General features: G+C 41.2%; 1 protein-coding gene and 1 non-coding gene across 2 annotated transcripts in view; both read left to right on the top strand.

Annotated features, from left to right (window-relative positions):
- Positions 1-24,351, top strand: part of DDX10 (DEAD-box helicase 10) — a 245,864-nt gene that overhangs the window by 68,336 nt on the left and 153,177 nt on the right. Inside the window, exon 13 of the mRNA XM_061628643.1 lies at positions 387-807. Within this exon, the coding sequence (XP_061484627.1) occupies positions 387-807 (421 nt within the window). The remainder of the gene's footprint in view (positions 1-386; positions 808-24,351) is intronic.
- On the top strand, positions 23,092-23,160 carry TRNAS-UGA (transfer RNA serine (anticodon UGA)). Its single transcript has one exon. It is a non-coding gene; the product is annotated as a tRNA-Ser (tRNA).

Genomic DNA, 24,351 nt, shown 5'->3' with positions numbered 1-24,351 from the left:
TGGCCTGCTCCAGCAGGGGGGCACTTATATTAACTTGGATGAGTGTGGTGGAGGGGAAGGGCATTCGCTCACTCTAGCATGTAAAGGCAACCTGGTCAGTGGTCCAGGGTTGCTGAGAGCTAGAGTCCAACAACATCTGGAAGGCCACAAGTTCCCCATTCCTGCTGTAAAGACTGATACAAACTCAGTGAGTGTCTGAACTGGGGCACCGACCAGCAGGCCAGGAGCTAAAAGCCATAAGGAACTCTTGACTTGCTGCTATAAAATAAATTATAAATAAATCCATGCATACTAGGATATTTTTCTTTTGCAGATTCTGACAGATAGCATTTTAAACCTGGAATGGACAGCCCGTTCTTAAACGTTATGCTTCTTTGTTTTTATAGCTCCCTTGGGCTTGCGGTGGCCCCTCGTGTACGATTTCTTCAAAAGGTCCAGAAGAAAATGCTTGAGAATGAGCCTGAAAAAGGAGAACCGTTACAGGGAGCAAATGAGCCTGAGGATGCCTGTTTTTCTTTAAGCAACAATGATGTAGAGAAATGCAGAGCACTTTTCAGTGAAACAATAATGTTGGGAGGAGAGGAGGAAAAAGAGCTGTCCAGCAAAGACAGTGAAACTGAGGATGATGCACCGCAGGGGCAGACTGAGGTGGAAGAAGAGCCTGTAACGGTCAAGCATTTAGAAGCTGAACGCCTGCAGTTCTTTGAAGAGGGTGATAGTGATGATGACGACAGTAAGGAGCTTGATGTGCTGACAGTAAAACGGCGGAATGTCTTTGGCTTGGAATCAGGAGACAAAGTACCACTAGTAAGTGTTTGCTGTTTGTTTTTTGTTAAAATCCTGATCTTTTTGTTGATAATGTAACTCGGAGTTGGCCAGCATGGTACTCTCCATGTTTCTTGTCCCATCATTCCTGACTATTGACCATGCTGACTGGGGCTGATGGGAGCCGTGGGCCAAAACAGCTGGAGGGCACCACATTCACTACCCCTGATGTAGAGAGTGTGTGTATCAGCGTTTATAAAAGGCAAAATCCTTACTATGGGCTGCATCTGGTGACGTTATATTTTCTATGAAAATTGAGTTTATAAACATTTAAGTAAAAATAAAGCCAGAGGAAGCCCTTTGGAATCAATGAACAAAAGTGACCCATGGTTTCAGTGAATCTATTCTGAATGTGACTTCGTTGGATGCAAGGCAACAGGCAGTTCTTACTGAAGCCGTTAAGTTGCGTTCATGTGTTTCAGGGGTATAGTGTGTTCTCTCACTCCAGGGAGAGTTGAGAGCTACTTCTCTGTGGTGTAGTCCCACAACCCCAGGGATGGTGTGTGAATTAAGCTACTTTGTGAGAGGAGCTAATTGTGTTAATCTTCCCCACTCAGTTGGAACCCTCCTCTTAGTTAGGTAAGCATTGAGTGGGGTAAGCCTATGTAAATAGCATCACCCTTATAGTTGCTAGATTCATATATATGCTCCTCTTGCTGTGGGATTGTATCACAGGGAAGTGGGTCTCATACCCATTTTGTGATTTGTGATCCCATAACCATTCTACAGGTTACTAGGGATGGAGGACAGCTTTGTTTGGCCTGCATTAGAAAGCAAACTGACCTAAATTACACTTACTGGTCTAATATGTGGATCAGGATGCAGTTATTCTTCGGATTATGCACATTTCCAAATTTTATGATGCAGATTCCATCTTTTTTAAAAAAGCATACAAAATGCATGTAAAAGACATATTTTAGGGGGAAATGCATAGAATTGAAATGCAAATTTTGGCATTTTTTTTTGATATTTCTTGAAACTCAATGGGATTAATTTATGATTGGACAGATGCAAAAATGGACATGGGCTGGAATACACTGCTCTTGTCTATCCTACAGATTACAAATTGAGAATTATTCTCACAAGACTTTCCCCCACCTATATAGGAGTAGTTGTTATAGGTGGTTGCTACCAAACTTTTTTTAGTTCCCTTGTTTAGAATTCTCTCTGTGGGCAGTGATACATGCACAGTGTGTGTAAAACCAGCCAAATTCTTATCTGAAAAGGTGGATTTGGTGACCTATACATATTATTCAAACTAATACTATTTGCATGTAATTTGGTGACTTGATTCTGCATGTCATGGGGAGAGGTAAGGGCTGAAGCGTCACCTACTGCTACTTTAAAGTCCGTCTTCACTGCCTTAGTGGCTAGAAACCTGCTTCCTCACCCCCAATTAAAGCTGAAAATCCTCACAAAGTTAGTGTAATTTGTTTTGTGGTTTAGGAACTTTCTATTGTGGAAGCAGATTTCCTAAGCCCCATCCAGGTTAGTAGCTAATATGGCTCTAGAAAAAAACAACCCTCTAACCCCAGTTATTGCAGTCAGCCAGCCCTTGAGCAGGAACAAACCCTTCACTGAGCTTGTTTGGGTGTAAGCCATATGTCCAGCATTTGGCTATGACTCTGGATGTTAGGAAAGGGACAGCAGTGTCTCTGTCTCTTGTCCCCTTCCTACCTTCAAAGAGGACACTGCACTGGATAGTTGGCAACCAGACAGGAAGGGCAGCAGAGCAGGAGGAGGAGCTGGGGGGCAGGTCACCGTTCCCTTACCAAGGACTTGGTGCCATCTTTGTTGGCACAAACAGTTGCAGCCCCCCCCCGTAGAAGTCCCCACCTGCAAGTCCAGTGTTCTCATACAGGATGAGGGTGAATTCACTGTGCCTTGCTCTTTTAAAGCTAGGTGGGAAGGGCCTGGAGACTTATTGACATGTTCGTTGCTGTTGCTCACTCTCGAACTCCAGACCCTGCTCATAGCCTCTTGTATTGCAACCCCTGTAACCTAAGCCTATAGCTGAACCTATATCAGGGGCTCTTGAATAAATTCCTGTTAATTGAAAGTAAGAGCTTTCTTACGGTGCTTTGGGACAGTGAGCCAGCACAATAGTTTTTATTTTTACGAAGGTTTTCACTTTTGTGAATTCTGCCAATAACCCAAGTGAATATTACATTAAAACATGGTGTTAAAGGGATACTATTCTCATAAATGTTTGGACCTTGGTATCTGTTTAAGAGTAATGAGATGATAGAGCTTTTATTTTATTACTAGGGGCTCCACCCCTGCTCTTTTCATTCACAAACCCCACCTACTGTCACCAGCACATCCCCCTACATGGGTCACCAATGCTCCCCCTCCCTCCCGCTGCACACAGGTTGCCAGCCCTCTCTTCCCTTCCCTTTCGGGCCTCCCTCCCTCCCTCCCATGTATCTCCCACCCACACAGGGTCAGGTGCAGCCAGCCTGGCCGCTGCCCCACCCGCCATCATCGCCACTGGGCGATTCAATGCTGCCACTGCTGCTGTCCTGGGTGACTCATGTGCTCGTGCTGCTGCCGCTGCCTCTGATACCCATCTCACCAAGATGACCAAGTTCGATTCAGTCCCATAACCAGACCTGAACCCAGATTGGAATGGGCCAAGATAATCCAAGAGTATTTGCAATTGCTGCGGCACAACCCTGTCAATCACCTTTACTACAAACAGGGCATTTGCGACCGGGTGGTAATTGTCACAAAGCAACAGGTTCAGGGTGGGCTTTTTCAGGAGCAGTTGTATCACTGCCTCTTTCAGGGCAGCTGGGACCACTTGCTCCCACAAAGATGGAGATGCAAATATAATAGTTAAGACGATTTACACCATTTTAAAGTAGAAGCAACAACAAACAAAAAAAGTTACAGGGTCAACTTCAAGGTGTTACTGTTGGTATATAAAGTGGAAAAACAGAAGCCTTGAAGAATAAGCTGTGATAAACAAATAGGTGTTGAGTAGATTTTATGGAAATTGAAAAGAGAGGCAGCAGTATTGCAGGTGTCTTGATTTTGACGGATCCCTTTTCAGATGCAATGGTAAGGGAGGAAAGAACTTGGATGTGGAGAGTTTAGCATGTAGACATTTTACATGCCAGTCATGGTCTGAAAGTCATTGATATTAATGTTAAAACTGTGCAAGATTGTATTTCCTCAAGACTGTTGAGCCCAGGGGTGACAGACCCAGCCTCCTTCCCGAGGAAGGAGGGGAAGGCATGAGTTTCAGAAGCCTCAGCCGTTAGGGAGCATGGACGATCCAGCTGTTGTTGAGTCTAACCCCGACCTTGGGGAAGAGACCGAGTCGCCCGCCCCACCAGTTCCCATGGCTGGTCCTGCCCCTCAATGGGACAGCGCTCAGCCCCCCAGCACTCCCACGGGACTGTTGGGGGATGCTCCTGAGAGAGCAGACACTCCTCCTTCACCAAGCAGTATCTTAGAAACGCTCGACGCTTCCCTGCCCTCCGCTCTCCCACCTGCCGATCAGGAACCTGTGCTTTCTGATGAGCCCTTGGAGGCTCGCCCTCCCTCACCGTGCTCATGACGTCGGGAGAAGTGGACAGGGCAGAAGGGGGCGTGTGTGCGATGGAGTGAGAGGTTACTCCCCAAGACCTCTCCTGTTTGAGGCTACCGCGCCCGGAAGTGGGCACTGAGTCAACTTTCCTCACAAGTTGCAGAGCATGTCTAGAGTGCAGTTAGGGATTGTAGTGAGTTATCATAGGGGTTTCTATGAGGCGCACAGTCTTTGATGTATCCATTACTTTAATAAAACAAGAATTGATTGCACCCGCGTCTCCGACTGGTGGTTCTCGCTCTGAACTGGACAAAGACCGTGAGGGTGCCACAAATTTTGGCAGGCCTTGATAGCCAACCAAAACTGTGTGTGCCATGACCTTGCCCCTCCCCTGACTTTGGGAAGAGACAGAATATTTTCATTGACATTGTGGTGAACTTTTGGTGTCCCAAGCATTTCCAAAGGAAGCACAGGGCAACTGCAAGGACAATACCTTGTCTTCCTCCCCATCTCCAAGCTAGAACCCCTAATCTCCCCTGATTCTTCAGCTGTAGATCACTGATCTTTACAGCGTTAATTACATTCATTATTTGAAATTTAGGTAATAATGATCCTAGAAATTGCTTATATCTGTATTGTTTTCCCCCATTTGAAAAGGACTGCTTTCTTCTGTAGTGGTTTTGTCTCAAGGACTTTGCCTTTAGATCACAGTGCTGACTGACTTCATTTTCCAGTAATAAGGGAAATGTGATTACTTAAACTGCACAGTCCAAATCCATCACAAATTGGAGTTTATAAAAGGTATATGACTTTCTTAGAACTGCTTGTCTGTGTTATTGAATGTTGATTTTATGTAAGCTGACAGCTAAGGTTAAAACGCATATGGAAAGAGACAGTGCAAATAAAACGAAGTCTTTTATTAGTAGCAGAGGCTCAGCCACTCCTTTACATTTCTCTGGACTCCTGTGTGCCCTCTCTCTGTATTTGAAACAACAAAAGCAGACTAGGAATATGGCTTTGCACTTGGCATGTAAGAGCAGAGACCATGAGTGAGGTGAGAAGGATCTGAGGTCTTGGGAAACAGAAGGTTTTTGATTGATTGATTATTTTTATTACAGTCATAGACCAGTCCATACAAAATTGTACAACCAGTGCAAAATAAAAAAGTAAAGTAATATAACTCTTGTACATAATAAAACCAAGCAAACCACAATAGGAGATTTCCTTGTAAAGCATAAAAGTATTAAAGATTAAAATTATGAAAATATTATTTAATCCTTGCTCTTCAACAATCAATAGAAGCTACAAGAAAGCTGGCCACTTTCCTTTTGACCCGTGGGTTCTGGTCAGAGAACAAGTATTCCATATAAAATAAATCAGATCTGCCAGGAGTTTTTGGCAATAGTGGAGTAATAAAAATAGCTCTAAATCATTATAAAAAGAACAATAGAATAACACATGGGCAATTGTTTCATGTTGAGATTGTATGCTATAAGTAGGGTTTCAGCTACCTCTGCCTTAAATGATATAATAAGGCAATAAACCTGTTGGCAAGGAATGCTAACCCGTAGTTCAGTGATACAAGGATGAGTTAAAAGGAGCCTCGAGTTCATGCAACTCCCCTGTCCTTAAGGAGAGAAGGAGTTCAGAAGCTTTTGCTTTTGTTTTAGATTAACTATAGTTTCCTATGCCATCAGAATCAGATTAAATTGTATTTAATCTTAGCTATAGTTTGTTGAAATGAACCAATTTCAGACCATCGTGGAAGAAGCTGGCTTGTTTAAACAAACCATTGTTAAGATTAGCATTACATCCAAGCCTTCTGCAATGGAACATTCTCCCCCTCTCTACCCCGTACCCTCCCCAATCTGTTCTGGGGATTCTCTAAACCCTCCAGAGCAGATGTGGGGATAGCACAGGATCTGCATGGGGGGGGGGGAGAATCCTATTATGCTAATGCTAACCCTTGTACTAGTGCAAGTTTTTAATTGAATACTGCCTGAAGTGATAAAAATACAGTTGTTGACATTCAAGAGTTTGATTGGAAAGGTTGCTTGTTTATAACTTTCCATTTAAGTATTCCTAATAGGCTTATTTGTTTCCACTTATGAAAACTCTACAAGAATACACTACCATCAAGCTGCAATATGCTCTCTAACTTTACAATAGGAGAAATCATTCTTTTGAAAATGTAACAGTATGGTTCTGCTGTATTTATTAGAGGGATCTATCTAGTGCTGAAAATCTTCACTGTTTTTTTGTCATCATTTATGCTAAATCAGCCTTTCCCAACCATTGAGTCTCTAGATGTCGTTGGACTACAACTCCCATCAGCCCCAGCCAGCATGGGATTATTCCTGCTACATCTGGGAACCCAAAGACTGGGAAAGGCTGTGCTAAATGGAAATTGGATTGGTTTATTTCCCAAAAAGTACAAATCATTCAAACAGTTGAATTTTTGCAGACTGTGTCTTGAAGTTTGTATGGCCAGATATTAATGCAGTGAGAGCCTAGAGCTGCTTCAAAATAGCTTGTGCTAATCTCTGATCATTGTCTAGGGACTGGACATCGGTCCAGTCTTCCTTTTGATCTTGATGTCAACTTAATTGCACAACCAGGCCTTATTGGCAGAGGATGAAGAGGGGCCCCAAGGCTCCAAGCACATATCCTCAGCTTAATCCGAAGTCCTTGAGAGGGATAGAGGAGTGTATGATGTGGTGGAAAGATGTGGAAATTTCACATTTGAACTCATCTTCAAGAACTGAACTTTTAGTGGCGACCAGGAACATGCATCTTAAAATGGGACAAGTCACACATCTGACTGATGGAAGCAGTATCATAGTTCCTCTCTGCACACTTTAATAATCCTTGGAGACAGTGGGAAGAAAAAAGTAAATTGTTATGACAGCCAGAAAGACATGCAAGCTTTCAGAACAGTAATTATAATATAAAACATAACTTGTATCCAGAGGATTTATAGTCTGTAGTGGCTATTTTAAGGGGTTACTCCTCTGAATAAGATATACAATCAAATAAAGAAGGTAGGTATGGTCCCTATGAATTCATTTTTTGGGGAAGTAGAACATTCTCAAAGGCTTGTATAGTAGGGCCCCACTCATACGGTGGGTTACATTCTGGACCCCCGCCAAAAAGCGAAAACTGCTGAAAAGTGGAACTCGTTCAATAGAATGGCGTGTGATGCCCGAAAACCGCCGTAAAAGCGGAACAAGTGCCATATGAGTGGGGCTTTAGTCTAATTGCGTCTAGCGCTGTAAAGCAGGGCCCTACTGTAGTGGTATAGCACCTCAGCTGTTAAGGAAGATTTGCATCACTGTTCTTCTGAGATAATGCCATATTGATTTAGTAAAGGATTGAGGGAGCCCTGTACACAGCCCCAGCGCTGGAAATGCCAGCAGCTGTGCTTCATAAATTGTAGCTCAAGTCGAGAAGAATCATGCTTGGCAGCATTATAACAACCTGCCTCTGGGTCTTCAAAAACCTAGCTATTCCCAGTGAAATGGATTTGTCACACCATACGGCATTTAATAGAATTTGGTTTTCACTAGTTTCCTGGACATGTTTAGAAAATGTTAAGAAAAGAATAAATAACGAACAGAAGTACTTTTAAAAACATGCAAAAGCTTTTGTTTGCTTGGTTCATCCTGATGCTTTGTTTGAGTATCGTGCACGTGACACGATCCACTAAATGGCCAGCCACTTGAGCAGGTGAATGCCTTCAAATACCTAGGCATATGTTTTAGTAATAGACAACAGTGGACTTCCCACCTGGAAAGTATTAAGCTTCAGGCCTCTAGTTCTAGTGGCCAATTAAAGACTTCTTTTTTTTCTCGTGGCGGCCAATTAATAAGACCAATGATTAAACTTTATGTGGCCAAAATTCTTGCCAAAATCCTTTATGGAGCAGAATTGTGGGGCTACTCTGCACGTCTTAGTCTTGAAGTCCTTCAAAACATCTTCTTGAAGCAGCTCATGGGGCTCCCTAAAGGCACCCCATCAGCCCACATCAGAGCAGAACTTGGTCTCCCTTCCTTAATGGCCAGGATTGACCTCGCATACCTAAGATATTGGAAAAAGCTATCTATGTTGGAGGACTCATCCCTTGCGAAATTGTGCTGGAATGACCAATTGGAGAAAGGGGGCTGGGCTTCTAAATTTGATGAATTAGTGATTCTTTATGATCTCACCCAAAGTAAACTCTTCAGCCTTAATTACATTGAGCTGCTCAATAGAATTTTTGATTACAATGCTCAACAAGATAGAGCCTCGATAGTAGTCGCCTCCTTTTCCCCTTGGTTTTCCTATATTAAACCCAACCATGTTCTGGCTCCCTATTTTGACATCTTGACTTGCGCCCCTCTTTGCAGGGCCTTTACTGAACTGAGATTCCAAACAATGCCCACTGCTTTCCTCAAAGGCAGGTATGCTGGCACCCCACATGCGAAATGTTATTGTATCAATGGCTGTATGCTTCCTGAAGATCTAGTTCACTATATGATTATTTGTCGCTTATATCATCTCCCGAGAGAAAAGTTCATAGCTTCTTTCATAAGTTTGAACGAGGGGATCCCTCGATAAACTCGTCCCTCGTCCCTCGATAAACTAGTAGTTTATTGTCGGCCTCACAAAAGCATATTATAATTTCTGTAGCCAACTTTGCATTGGCCACCAAAAAGATAAGAGCAGCACTTGTTAAAACTGTTTAAATTTGTATGGAGTCTTGCCTTCGTTTTACGGTTTTAAATATTTATCCTGTATAGATGATTTTAACCTTGTTTGTTTTATATTTCCCCTTTCTCTGTCTATGTTGCACCGGCTTATTGGCTATATGCAATAAAATTTATTTACCAAGTGACACGATATATAAACACTGTCAGGATGAATCATGAACCCTCCTTGACCAGCATCGGACCAATTTTGGACACAGTAGTTTCTGTGGTGCAAGTATAAATGGGACCCAGGTTTCTGGATTAATGGTAATTATTAGAGTTAGTCCTCACTGTTGAGGACCTTGATGTTACTCATAAAAGTATATAACAATGGAGGTGATTTTTTTAAAAAATGCAAGAGAAATTACTAGGAAGAAATAATGATAGGAATACAAAGGCCTTTTAAATGTGATTGTGGCGGGAGGATGCAATGGCAATACGTAGGAGGAATATGTAGGAATTGAGCAAGAGGAGAAATTAATTGAAATGTTGAGTGGAGAAAATGCGATGAAGACAGCCCTACCAATTAAATAAAACTTTAAAATCTGATGAAGGGTGAATTTTTTGACAGACTTTCTATAACTGTATTAAATATGGGAAGGAGAGAGTAGGAGTCAGTGATGTATTTTGATGGAAGAATGAAAAGAGTGAAATTGTTGGCTCGAATGTTGGGCACACAAGCTAACAAAGATGGTAAGACAAGTGATTTTTATTTTTTGAAGCAGATAAAACCCCAGCCTGCCACATTGGTGGAAGACTTCTTAACTTTAGGCTGTAAAGAGCAATGCTTCAAGAGAAATCCTTCTTGGAATGTACGTCCACCTTTCAGACCAACAGTTCCAATTTTCTGTTTTTTGATCAAATATTTTAGGCACTCCTGTTTCAGCTTTCTCAAGAAAGGAAGCCTGTTAAAGTTGGCAGCTTTGATGCATGCTATTGGCAACATGTTGGTAGAACTAGATGGCTAGATAGGTGGATAGTATTGTTTACTTTTCCATGCTATTAAAGCCTGATATGCCAGCAAATCAGGTTTTGTGTCAGCTTGGCATTTCTTGTCTGTTATGAGGTGGAAATAAGTCATGTTTAATTTTACATTTTTTAATATCTTTTTCAAAGTATTTCTCAAGCTGTATAGTGTCCTTTGTAGAGATGTTCAGTTCCTACTGCGGAACAGATATTTCCTATTGGACAAAATAAAGCTTTAAGTATATTATCTGCAAGCTGATGGGAAAATATTATTTCAAGCAATAATTCATCAGGTGTGTGAGTGAGAGGGAGGTGTGTGTGGGAGAGAAATGTAATTGAACCTTATTAAAAAAGACTATTATAAGAGTGTGGTTTCTTATAAAATGAGGTTCTGAAAAATAATGTTAAATTAATATGGGTTGTATCCACTGTTAGTCATACTCAGTGTGGGCCTGCTGAAATTAATGGACACAATTTACAATAATACAATAAAGATACAATAATTTCAATTTTTTTTGAATTTACTAATTAGATGGGAGTGACCTACTTATGGGTACAGATGGGATTTAAAGCATAAGGATGTATGTAGTTGCCTTACTGGATCTGCCTAAGGCCTATCTAGTCTAGCATTAGTGTTCCAGTATTGGCCCATCAGATGCCTGCCACAGGAAGAGATGGAAATGGTTTTAGCTGTTGTAAAGGGTAACATACATGAGGTTTGTAAATATATGAAGGAACATGGCATCCAGAAGAACGAGGGGCAGGGTGCTAATTGCCTGGGAAAGTCCCATGTGATTGGCCTTTCTACATTGCCAGAAGAATACTCGGATGCCCCAGTGGCTGGATCCACAGTTGGCTCCAGAATTGTACTCAAAGAGTGCTTATCAATGCTTCCTTCTCAAATTGGGTGGAAGTAACAAGTGGGATACCACAGGGCTCAGTCTTGGACCCCGTGCTTTTCAACATTATTAACGACTTGGATGAGGAGGTACAGAGCATGCTTATCAAATTTGCAGATGATACAAACTTGGGGGGTACAGCTAATACCGTGGAAGACAGAAACAAAATTCAAAGGGACCTTGATAGGCTGGAGCATTGGGCTGAAAACAGAATGCAATTCAACAGGGATAAATGTAAAGTTCTACACTTAGGAAAAAGAAACGAAATGCACAGTTATAAGAAGGGGGATACTTGGCTCAGCAATATGACATGTGAGAAGGATCTTGGAATTGTCGTTGATCACAAGCTGAATATGAGCCAACAGTGCGATGTGGCTGCAAAAAAGGCAAATGCTGTATTAGGCTGCATTAACAGAAGTCTAGTTTCCAAATTGCATGAAGTATTAGTTCCCCTCCATTCAGCACTGGTTAGGCCTCATCTTGAGTACTGCGTCCAGTTCTGGTCTCTGCACTTCAAGAAGGATGCAGACAAACTGGAACAGGTTCAGAGGAGGGCAACGAGGATGATCAGGGACCTGGAAACAAAGCCCTATGAGGAGAGACTGAAAGAACTGGTCATGTTTAGCCTGGAGAAGAGAAGACTGAGGGGAGATATGATAGCACTCTTCAAGTACATGAAAGGTTGTCACACAGAGGAGGGCTGGAATCTCTTCTCGATTATCCCAGAGTGCAGGACACAGAATAATGGGCTCAAGTTGCAGGAAGTAAGATTTCGACTGAACATCAGGAATAACTTCCTAACTGTTAGAGCCATACGACAATGGAACCAATTACCTAGAGAGGTAGTGGGCTCTCCGACACTGGAGGCATTCAAGAGGCAGCTGGACAGCTATCTGTCAGGAATGCTTTGATTTGGATTCCTGCATTGAGCAGGGGGTTGGATTTGATGGCTTTATAGGCCCCTTCCAACTCTACTATCCTATGATTCTATGATCACACTGTTATTTATTATTCTCTTAACGCTTTCCAAACATGTTCAAGAAACTACTCCAAAACAAATTCTTTTACATGCCTTAGGGTGTGACACATCTGTTTCACTAAGAATCCATGTCATCATGGAGAAACAGCTCTCATCATTCAAAGTTGGCCAAGTCTAGGGTCCTGGGTTGGGACATCAAAGCCCCCCCCCAAAAAGGGGGGGCTCTTGTTGTTCAATTAATTCATATGGCTTTAATTGCATTGTTGATGCTGTTTTGACATGATTTTGGCTTAAAAGTTTGCTATATTGACTTTCATCTTGATATTTTGTGGTGTTTTCTGTTCTCCTGCTTTTTTTAAGCTGCTGTGAAAAAGCGGGATATAAGCAAGACATGAACTATATGGGAGTGACTTGGTATCCTCATGTTTGTACGTGTGCAATGTGCCAAGTATATTGCTGTTGTCTAATACTTATATGTTAAGGTAATGCACAGATGAGGGTTCTTTCCTCCCCACCCCTTGGGGATCTAAGTTTTAATATGTGTTCTTGTTCTTACTTTTAATGTGGCATTCAGGCCAGACTGTGCTAACGTTTCAGTAAATTACTGTAATGAGTGCATCATACCATAACACAAGAGGACAATTAATGTGCTACTTTTTAATTGCTTAGTGATGATTAATGGGAAGTCTGTATACTGGTGCTTGGCTTGTTTCATAGTTCTGTGACAATTATAACTCTACTTACTCGTCTCCAGAAATCCACTAGTTTGTAATCCAGTGTAGAATCTCCCACTGGGCTTAAAGTGGGCAGCTGCTTTAAAGCCTTTCTTCATAATGAAGATGATTCATTCTCCAGATTACAGGGAGGTCATCAGGGGTTATGAGTAATGTAATTTAAGAGTATAACTGACCAAGGGGGACCCACACATTGTGGCTCGCGTGGGATTGTCACTGAAAATGTCATCCTTGTGGTGCATTCTCCTCTTTCTCCTTGTTGTGTGTTATTTAGTATACCTATGATATAATTTCATCATGTTGTGTGTTTCCTTCTACTTGCTCTGCGTCATTGGCTGCTCTTGGGGTAGGGCAATACACAACTATAATTGAAACCTATATGTTATGGGGGAAGAGGGGAGAATGCAGTATGGATATACTGTTTGCATCAGCAGCAATATGCAACTTCACCCTAAAAGATTTAACCATTTATTACTTTCAGATGATGGGGTTTCTGCTGTAAAAGATATTTCCTTCTTCAGCATTGTGTTCTTTCCCAGTGTCTTTAAGAAAGTTGCTGAATCAGTCTGCCTTTGCAAATTGCAGCTTGTTCATTAAGCTGGTTTAAAAACAGATCTAGTTTAACATTGCAAATATGCTTAAAATGTCTTCAATTCTTGGTTACGTATCATTTTAATAAGCTCATCCACAGCAGTAAGGAATAAATTGGTATGATGGAAATAAATTTCCTATTCTTTCACATCTCTCTTGCTCACTCTCAGTGATTTTTTTTGTTCATCTTCTACTTCTGCCTACCACATAAAGTGTATGGCAAGCAACTACTAATCTATTTTGTTGCATTTCCCCCGAAAATTGATCCTGCTAGTTGCTATAAAATATTCACATATCCATTATTGCAAAAAAAAAGTTGTACACCCGTCACTTTCTAGCTAATCTCTTTATTGATATAATGCACATGATTCTGAATCTTTGCATCTATAGAGATAAGTATTCACTGGTTTTATTTTTAGGCAGCCTCACCCTTGGTTTTGTCCTCTGCTATATTTGGTAAGAAGTGCAGAAGTTGCATGTTTGGGTAAATGTGATGTGTGGGAAAACTAAGTGGTGAGCCTACAGCGGTCAGACAAAAGGGAGGTTCCCAATTTAAGCATATAGTGGCAATAATCTGCAAAGGGACGCAGAGGAAAGGATATTAAGAATAAAATTCCATTGTTTGGAGCAAAGTGTGTTCAATTCTTCTTCCTTGTTGGAACCAGAACTTCCATTGTATATGTCAGCCTTCCCCAACCTGGTGCCCTCCTGATGTTTTGGACTATAACTCCTATCAACCCTGACCATTGGCCATGCTGGCTAGGGCTGAAGGGAGTTGTAATACCATTGTGGAGTCCCTCAGGGATCGGTTTTGTCCCCCATGCTTTTTAACATCTACATGCAGCCTCTGGGTGCGGTCATCAGGAGTTTTGGAGTGCGTTGCCATCGGTACGCTGATGACACGCAGCTCTACTTCTCCTTTTCACCTTCTTCAGGTGAGGCTGTCGATGTGCTAAACCATTGCCTGACCGCGATAATGGACTGGATGAGAGCTAATAAACTGAAACTCAATCCAGACAAGACTGAGACACTGTTGGTGAACTCTTTTTCTGCCCAGATGGTGGATGTTCGACCTGTTCTAGATGGGGTTACACTCCCCTTGAAGGAACAGGTTCGTAGTTTGGGCGTCCTTTTTGACCCTTCCTTGTCGCTTGAGGCTCAAGTGACCTCGGTGGCATGGAATGCGTTTTACCATCTTCGCTTAGTCGCCCAACTACGCCCCTATCTGGACAGTGACGATCTCGCCTCAGTTGTTCATGCTCTGGTAACCTCTAGATTGGATTACTGTAATGCGCTCTACGTAGGGCTGCCCTTGAAGACAGTTCGGAAACTACAGCTAGTGCAAAATGCGGCAGCCAGGCTGCTGACGAGGACCAATCGGTCCGCGCATATAACACCTGTCCTGGCCCGTTTGCACTGGCTACCTGTTTGTTTCCAAGCCAGATTCAAGGTGTTGGTTTTGACCTATAAAGCCTTACACGGTGTGGGACCGCAGTACCTTGTGGAACGCCTCTCCTGCTATGAACCTACCCGTCCACTTCGTTCAGTATCTAAGGCCCTCCTCCGGGTACCAACTCATCAAGATGCCCGGAGGATTACTACTAGATCTAGGGCCTTTTCTGTGGTGGCCCCCGAATTGTGGAACAGCTTACCAGAGGAGATACGCCTGGCGCCTTCGGTATTTTCTTTTAGGCGCCAGGTTAAGACATGGCTATACTCCCAGGCATTTTAATGTTAATGTTAATGGTTAATGTTTAATGTTTATGTGAATGTTTTAAATTCTCTTGTTATTTGAAATGGATTTTACTGTAACATTGTATTTTAACTCTGTTTTGTACACCGCCCAGAGAGCTACTAGCTATGGGCGGTTTAAAAATGAAATAAATAAAATAAATAAATAATAAATAAACCATCTGAAGTGTATCAGATTGAGGAAGGCTGGCACATACAGTTCCCTTGATAAAGAGGTAGCTATTTAGAAACACATTGGGATTTTACTTCTTGACCGCACCCATTTAGACAGGGCACTTGCTCTACTGTTCCTAGGTTTGGCAGATGGTCATTAATTGTTACCTTATGGTAAAGTTGGCCAACATTGTGCCCTCCAGATGCGTTTGGACTAAAGCTTCCCTCAGCCCAGGCAGCATGGCCAATCATCAGGGATGGTGGGAGTTGTCCAACAATATCTGAAGGCTACCCTTGAATTATGGTCTCTTCTTCTCAGTCATTTTGGAGTGACCAAAAAGTACCAAGTATTAGAAACGGGAAGCACGTAGCCCATGAGCTGCTGGGTGTGTACCCTACAGATATTTTTGTTTAACTTTTGGTTTTTCATATGAGTGGGTGAATAGAAATTTGCACATGTGTATTGAATGTGGAGGGGTGCTCAGATTATTGGGCAACTTTGACCCCTTTTGATGGTATGAAAAATATGGTGTCATTAAGTGTTGCCAACACTTAATTGTTGGTTTTCAGTCTTCAGTTCAAAGGCTCAGATGTTGCGGGGCTAGCGGATAGGCCAGTTCAGATGTTGTGGGAGCAATCAGATATAAGACAATCTTGTTCTGTTGAATCTCCACCTTCAATATATTTTATTGATTTATTTATTAAATTTATATACTGCCCTTCCTCCTAGAAGGAGCGCAGGGCATCTAAATAAAAACACCAAAAACACTCTAAAACATCTTAGAAAGAAAAGACTTTAAAACATATTAAAACAAAGCATATTAAAAAACATGTTAAAACAAAACATCTTTAAAAAAGCTTTAAAAACATCTTTAAAAGTAATGTCTGAAACACTAATGTGTAGGCAAAAAATTGTAAGTTTGGCTGTCTTCAATTTGCACAGAAATGATAATATCCGACCTGGACCAAAACATGTAAAAGCATTTCTTCTGCAAAACTAGCTTCATAAAAACAAATTATGCACTTGGTATTTCCATCCTGATCTGACTATAATCACCCTTGGTTTTTCGGTTCTGGCAGCCAAGCTACCCTTGAATCAGGTTTTGATTCCCAAAATACCCTCAGTGATACTTGTGAATGAAGTAGAATTGCCTTAAATTCCAGTACTACTTTAAATATGCATGGTTTTGGTGATTGGTGTGTGTATTAACACCAGAGGGGGACCCTCTGGAGCAGGTTTTGGGGTATGCAGTGAGAAGATAGGATGAGAAAGCCCCATTGTGCAAGTTTATGCAGCTTTGGATACAACCCAGTGGTTTTGTGTGTATTACTCCCTACCCCCAAAATTATTAGACAGCATCTATGTAGGGAAAACATATGCACTATTATATCTGATTTTCACCATAAGTGTTTATTTTGCAGTATATAGATTGGGATGTCAGTTAGGCTTAAAAAATAAAAGCACTTAATGCAGGAACAATGTCATGTATGACGCAGCCTTTAGGCCTCCCTAGAATTGAAGTAACCTGTGTGGAGGGTCAAGTGAGAGGCAGCTAATATGGATGGTTTGATGTCATTTTTTACAAAGTACTTTTTTATAGTCCTACACTTTCATATTTACAATTCCCCTAGCCTAGACCCTTGTCTTTCATCCTTGGGCTTCATTTTTTTTCTTAAAGCGTGAGCTATAAATGTCAGTGACATTTAAGATTTCACAGATCATGTAACTAGGAACTTTGTTTAAATGTGCTCATCAGAAGACCTAGCTATTTAAGATTATGAGGTAGAAAATAGGGTTTTGTTTTACACTTTTCACCACTCTGTTAGCACTTGGGGGTAAAATTAAATATTGGGGCAAAACAATATGGCAAAGTCCCAGAGCTATGGGCACATAACGGGCAAAAGAAAAAAGAGGAAAAACCTCCAAATGTTTGAAATAAGGTTTATTTTTCTTTTTTTGCAAAGCTGTTAGTCTTGGACTAAATCTTACTGCAATCACTTGGCGTTTTTTCCTCTCCACCCCCGCCAACAATAGTGTGGTGGCAAATTCAGAAGTGCAGGGTCCCTTTATGATAATTGCTGCCATGCCCCTCATAGCCACACCCCCTTCTAAGATTATATAGTCTTCTATGAGCATGAAAGGGGAGTGTGTTAGCTACTGAGAAGAGCCTTCTCAGTGGCTGACTCACCTCCTTTCACTCTGATTGGCTCCTATCAGCAGAAAAGGACAAGGAAGCATGTTAGAAGACTCTTCTCAGTGACCAACACACTCTCCCTTTCTGCTTATTGGCTCATAGGATGCTGGAGACAAAGGGACCCTGCTGGGGCCCTGCTTTCAAAAAAGTAAAGGGTCTAAGACACCCCCCGAGACCCTGGATGACTACACCCCTGCCTGCCACTGGTGCTTTCCCACTTTTGTGTTGAAAACAGAACATTTACCAAAAACAGCCAGCTCTGGCTCCCTGGTTAGAGATTGGGCAGTTTTGCATAGGCAACTGGTCTTTAGTTGTATAAAGAATGTTGCTGGGAAATCTTACCTGAAGGTGAAATATTATTTTCCGGGCCCAATTCAAGGTGTTGGTTTTGACCTTTAAAACCCTATACGGTCTTGGCCCAGTTTATCTGAAAGAGCACCTCCAGCTTCATCAAGGATGCAGCGCAACAAGATCAGCCTCAAAAGGCCTCCTCTCTATCCCACCAGTTAAAACAGCTAGACTGGTGAGGATTAGGGAGAGGGCTTTTTCTATTGTGGCTCCCACTCTGTGGAATTCCTTCCCAAACGATCTCCGTCATGCCTCCACTATGATGAACTTCTACCGGGCCTTGAAGACCTGGCTCTTCAGACAGGCTTTTGGGGTTGGTTAGGTTTATTACTACTGTTGAGATTTTAATGTTTTAATGTATTTGTAGGTTTTTATTCTGTACGTCGCCCAGATGGGCGACTAATAAATCTAATAAATAAATAAATAAATAAATAAATAAACAAACAAACAAACAAACAAATATATAAATAGTCTTGATACTTAAAGTAGAATCTAACTCTTCCACATAGCAAGCACATTATTTTCTCTATATTTGCAGGATAGTCAAATGCATAACGTTTTATTTTTTATTTATTTTAAAATATTTCTATTTGGTAAACATTGCACACCCCTTGACTTTGACTTCACTTAACTACAGCTCCATGCTTGACTTACAGTGAGAGTTTGTATATAATAATTTAAGGGTCAACTATCTAATGCAGCCAGTTGTAGTTACGTTATTAGATAAGGTAAAGGTGTCCCCGCACTTATAGTGCGAGTCGTTTCTGACTCTTAGGGTGAAGTCTTGTGACGTTTACTAGGCAGACCGTATATATGGGGTGGGATTGCCAGTGCCTTCCCCGGCCTTTCTTTACCCCCCAGCATATGCCAGGTACTCATTTTACCGACCATGGATGGATGGAAGGCTGAGTGGACCTTGACCCCTTTTACCGGAGATTCGACTTCCTCCTTCCGTTGGAATTGAACTCCAGCCGTGAGCAGACCTTTGGCTGCGTTACTGCCACTTACCACTCTGCGCCACAGAGGATCTTTATGTTATTAGATAGCATCTAGTAAATTCTGTTGCTTAGAGCTTTTAAAGGGCAACTATTTAAATTTTACGTAACATTGCCACTTTGATACTGGGCCATGGAGAAAACATAAATTGAGCTGCTGTCTTGGGGAATTTTTAAACCTTTTTAAAACCCTCTCTCCATCTCTAAACAAGGCATCCTTCCTTGATATGAGGACCTTTTCCCAAGCTTTCTCTTTTTTTGGCATGTAAACGTTCCTAATTTGCTTCTATAAAATTGGGTTTGCAATTATTTTACATCAATAAGTGGTAATGATATGCTTTAGTAATAAAATACCTTTACTAAATGGTGAGAATGTATGCAAAGTAACTGTGCTTGTTGCTCATCTTTGCATCCAGCTCTGTTAAGGATATCAGTGGCCTAATTCACACATAATACTAAGCCATTGTTTGTTTAACAAACCATAATTCAACCACAGGCTATCAAACAAATTATGGCATTTTTCTCCAATGTTTGTCTTGATGTCCAGTTGGTCTTTCCACATGTCTTTGTAGTGTGGTGAGTGTCGTTGTTGTTATTAAATTTATACCCCAGCCTTCCTCCCAGAAGGAGCACATGGGTGAGATGGTGGAATAAACCATGGTTAACCACATGTAAGGCCAAACCATAATTAAAACAAACCAAGGCTTGTAACCCAACAACAAACCATGGTTTCAGATTGTGGTTTGTTGGCAGTAAACAAACCATAGTTAACACACTGGGCAGAGTTCATACACTACACTAAACCATGGTATAGCATAATTTGCAAATCAGGATAACAGCGATGTGGAAAGAAGCCATGCACACTTCCATGAACTTCTTGGAGGAAGTGTTGTGAATAAAATGTAGTAGTAATAGTTGTGGTAGTAGTAATAATAGTCTACTTTTCCCACCAGCAACCCTGTGTGTGTCAAACTATTGGGCCTGGGTTCAAAACTGTAGCAGAATGTGTGTGTGGCAAATGCCTGGAACCCAAGTAATGTGTGGAACCACTAGCTCCACATTCCTCTAAGAATATACTGAAAAACCAGTAGGGCAACTTAATGAAGTGGGTAGAAAACCAACTAGGATTTCTTTGGTGAGAAAGGCAACAGAGGGGAGGAAGCAGAAGGAACAATACTGATTAACATGAAATTTGATATAAATCTCTACAGAAGAGGAACAAGACAAAGATGGAAGCCAATGAAATAGTTATCCACAGGTGAGGGACTAGAGCCTTTCAGACCTGTCGCTGGCTATACAGTCCTGGACCCAGATGCAGCTGTGCGCCTCAGCCTTGATCACTCCCTAGCTAAAGAACTGCTGCTGGATAAATATTATGAATATTATATTCATATGACAAAAGGATTAGACTGTAAGAGTTTACATGAAAAAAATCTATATTTTTGTGAAAGGTAGTGGTACTATACTATAGATTTCAGTAGTTTCTTAAGTCTGTTATTTTGTTAACAATGGCAGGTTTTACATATCTATGCAATTGTACAAAAAAAGAGAAAACTACATGTAAAATCTTGATAGCTACTAACTTGCCATTTCTTTATATGGAACGCATTTTGGGTTAAAAAAAAATATAACCGTTATAAAGAAAGGTTATAAACAAAGTGTGCTTTATAAAAAATGTTTATATAAATCCCTGTTAAAAAATGAAACAAAAAGAGGCAGTGCATTTGTTTAGCGTCACTTCAGCTCTGTAATTTTTCCAGACATATATTCATGTTCTGTGTTCTTTTCCTTACCAGAGAATTTCTGCAAGACCAAAACTATCAACGTACATTTCTTACTGTTTTGTGTCTGACTGGCACTGGCTTAAAAAATAATACTGTCCTGAACTTCCAGTTGAAGAAGCTTTTCCACCTCCTTCCAAGTAGAAATTAAGTCTTATAGGAATTTATCCAGCTAGTTTATTGATTGTAAGTCACTTTGGGTTCACTTTTGTGAAGAAAAGCTACTAACAAAATAAATAAATAAATAAATAAATAAATAAATAAATAAATAAATAAATAAATAAATAAATAAATAAATAAATAAATAATGTGAGGGTAGAAAGCTACTGTTCTCTTGTCTTGAGGATTCTTACTCACTTTCTCTGTAGTTTCTTTCATTTCTTTCTCCTCTTCAAATCTTGAACTCTCTCCCTCCCTTCTCACAAATCCTCATCCTCAGAATCTCCTGTGGCGGCTTTCCGTGGCCATAAAGGGTGATTCTCCAGGCATTCTGTGGGGGCTCAACTGTACAGGGTTGCAGTAATAATAGTAGATGGCTTCCAGACCACTTCCATGAATCTACCCTTGCCACTCACTGCATTTTGCATAATAGCATGCTGATTCTAAAAACAGGTTCAGGGAGTAAACCTTGGCTTGAGATTTAACCCTGAGTAATATACATTCCTATGTGCACACACATATAGTAACTTGAGGTACTTTATATGAGAAGTATGTACAGCTAGGTAACAAGCATCCCCTGTTTTCAATGTCCCATGACAGTCTGGGTCCCTAGCTTGAAAACCTTGGCATTGATGGGGGAACCTGTGGTCTTGCAGATGTTGTTAAACTATGACCCCTTCCCCCATAGTCCTGATCATTGGCCAAGCTGGCTGGGGCTGATGGGCATGGTAGTCCAACAACATCTGGAGGGCGGCAGGTTCCCCATATCTACATTATGGTCATCTGAGCTTCACAAATGGTGTGGTGTTTTCTTTTGTACCAGCAAAAACATGTAGTCCCAACAGTTTTTCTTACAACCATTGGCCTTCAAGGCAAGAAAAGATGCTTAAATCTCACAGACCTGATTTGTATAAACGTGAGCCCATTTATTTTCCTTCTCGTGAAATTCCATTGAAATATATCACCACTATGCTTTGAATGACCAGGGTTTAAAATGGCTCCAGCATAAAATTGAAATTCTGCGCTTGTGCTGTGAGACTTGAGGCATCTGAATGTCACACTGCATGGGAGGAAATTGTGTCCTATAGGATTGTGGGAATAATAACGTTGCAATTTATAGTTGTCATAAAGAGAAGGTCAGTAGGTTTTTGGGGGATGAATTGAAATTGACCCCTTTTCCTCATCTGTTTGAATTAATTTACTGATCTGCTGGACTACATAGCCTTTTCAAATAGCTACAGTATGTTTACTTAACTTTGCAGATTCTCATTAAACCTGCTTTTTGGAAAACAAGTTTGACCTAAGTAAGTTTGTTCCTAGTAGCCACCTTTCCAGAGTATCATTCAACAATTTTGTTTCCTTATGAGAACTAGTGTTAGATGCAGGCATTTCTGAAGCAAACAGTTTAACTCTTTCTCCTCATCTGTCTGACCATGAATAATTAGGGGGGAGGAGTGATGTAGACAGGCTTGAGTTGATAAAGTATATTCCTCATCAGAGTTAGAACGTATGCCCCTCCTGCATATCATTGGCCCCATTTGCATGATATATTTAAAGCAGTACCATGTCAGTTTAAGCACTCATGGCGTCCCCCAAAGAATCTTGGGAACTGCAGTTTGTTATGGGTGCTGAGTGTTGTTAGGAGACCCATGGTTCCCTCACACAGCTACATTTCCCAGAGTTCCCTGGGAGGAAGGATTGATTGTTAAACCACTCTGAGAACTGTAGCTCTGTGAGGGGAATAGGGCATCTCCTAACAACTCTCAGCAAAACTGCCAATGTTGTAATGCTGTTATACAAATTCAGACCACACTTAGAATACTGTGTATGGTTCTGGTCATCTCACCTCAAAATGGCTATTGTAGAGCTGGAAAAGGGCAAACAAAATTGTCATGCGGTGGAACAACTCCCCTATGAGGAAAGGTTTCACCATTTGGGGCTTCTTAGTTTAGAAGAAGGTATGTAAGAGGGAACATGTATGAGGCACCTTGTACAAGGCATATAAAATTATGCTGGTGTATGATGTGGAGAAAGCGGATAGAGAGAAATTGACCCTCCACCTCTACATAATATTAGAACCCCAGGGTCATCCAGTGAAGCTGAACGTTTGAAGAGTCAGAAGTACTTCTTCACACAGTTCGACAAATTAATGTCTAATAGCCATGATGACTGTGTACTGCCTCCCATGTCAGAGGCGGTCTGCCTCTAAATGCCAGTGGCTGGGAATTACAGGTAGGGAGAATTCTGTTGCACCAGCTCCTTCTGGCAGACTATACAAGTAGTGGCTATGTTGGCCACTATGAGATCAGCTTGCTGGACTAGATAAGCCTTTGATCTGATCAGGGGGGTGTCTTTCTGATGTAAACACAAGGTAAAAATAAATAAAGGAAGGGAAATAAAATAAAAACCATTTTATGCCTAAAAGTGTCAAGAATGGAAGATGTGGGGAACAGCCGTAGCTCAGTGATAGAGCATCTGCTTTGAGTGCAGAAGGTCCCAGGTTCAATCCCTGGCATCTCCAGGTAGGGCTGGGAGAGACTTCTGCCTGAAACCCTGGAAAGCCACAGCCAGTCAGTGTAGACCAGCCTTTCCCAACTAGTGGGCCACCAGATGTTGTTGGACCACAACCCCCCATCAGCCTCAGCCAGCATTGCCAATGGTCAGGAAAGATGGGAATTGTGGTCTAACAACATCCGGCGGCCTATTAGTTGGGAGACGCTGGTGTAGACAGTACTGAACTAGATGGACCAATGGTCTGACTCAGTATAAGGCAGCTTCCTATGTCAAAATGGAGCAAATCGTTTTTGTCATTCCTTTCTCTTTACCTTTACCTCCATAGTTGGAAGCCTAGCCTTTAAGCCTCTGCCTTTTGTAACTAATAAAACATTATATTCTCTTAACTTCTTCTTTGAATTGGCAAAAACACATTCTATGAGATGATAAAAGCTTTTTGAATTTTCTCCAACTGTCACATGGGAAATGGGCTGGGCGAACACTGCAAAACTGCTGATGAGGTCAATTAACTTTCTGAATTTTCCAGTGTTAGACTGATGATCAGAAGCTACAAATTCTATCACAGGGTTGCAGAGGAGATATTTTATTCACTACTGGAAAATACTTTTTTTAGGAAAAAAATCAAGGCAAAGTTTCTCTGGGCTCCTGATTGAAAAAAAATGCTAGAAGGCCCAGTTGTGTATTAAAGTGTGACTTTAACAGCTGTCCTAAAATTGAGTTTGACAGCTGATTTGCTACAGGCTTGTCTGAGGCACCAGGGTACGCAAGTAGACAAGGCATAGTTTTCTATACTGGGTTTTTTCCCCCTGAGGTAATTCAGAACAGATTGATAGAAAAACGCAAAAGCAAGGATTGCGCCTTCCATTAGTGATACAATTTATGTGCATTGAGATAACGATGAAAATAATAACAGTAAACAAACATCCAGTGAGTTCTTTTTTGGTGCTTGCTCCATATTTTTAAATTCTTTATTCTTTAGACAGCCACAATGAAAATATAGTGACATGGATGTGGATGCGATTTTCATTCTCCTTGTAATGCCAACAGCTCTTCTCAGTTGTTATTTTATTTCTGCATCTTTTCAAGTGGCTTCCTTGCCAGGGATGTTTTAGATTTTAAAGCTCCTGTGCTCCTGTCCTTGAGCTGCAAAGTTTGCTCAGCACCTTGACACTCATAAATTATTTGGAAAATTTGGAAA

The sequence above is a fragment of the Rhineura floridana genome, chromosome 5, assembly GCF_030035675.1.
Source record: "Rhineura floridana isolate rRhiFlo1 chromosome 5, rRhiFlo1.hap2, whole genome shotgun sequence".
In the NCBI taxonomy this organism is placed as follows: Eukaryota; Metazoa; Chordata; class Lepidosauria; order Squamata; family Rhineuridae; genus Rhineura; species Rhineura floridana.
This window is presented reverse-complemented; position numbering and strand designations above follow the sequence as displayed.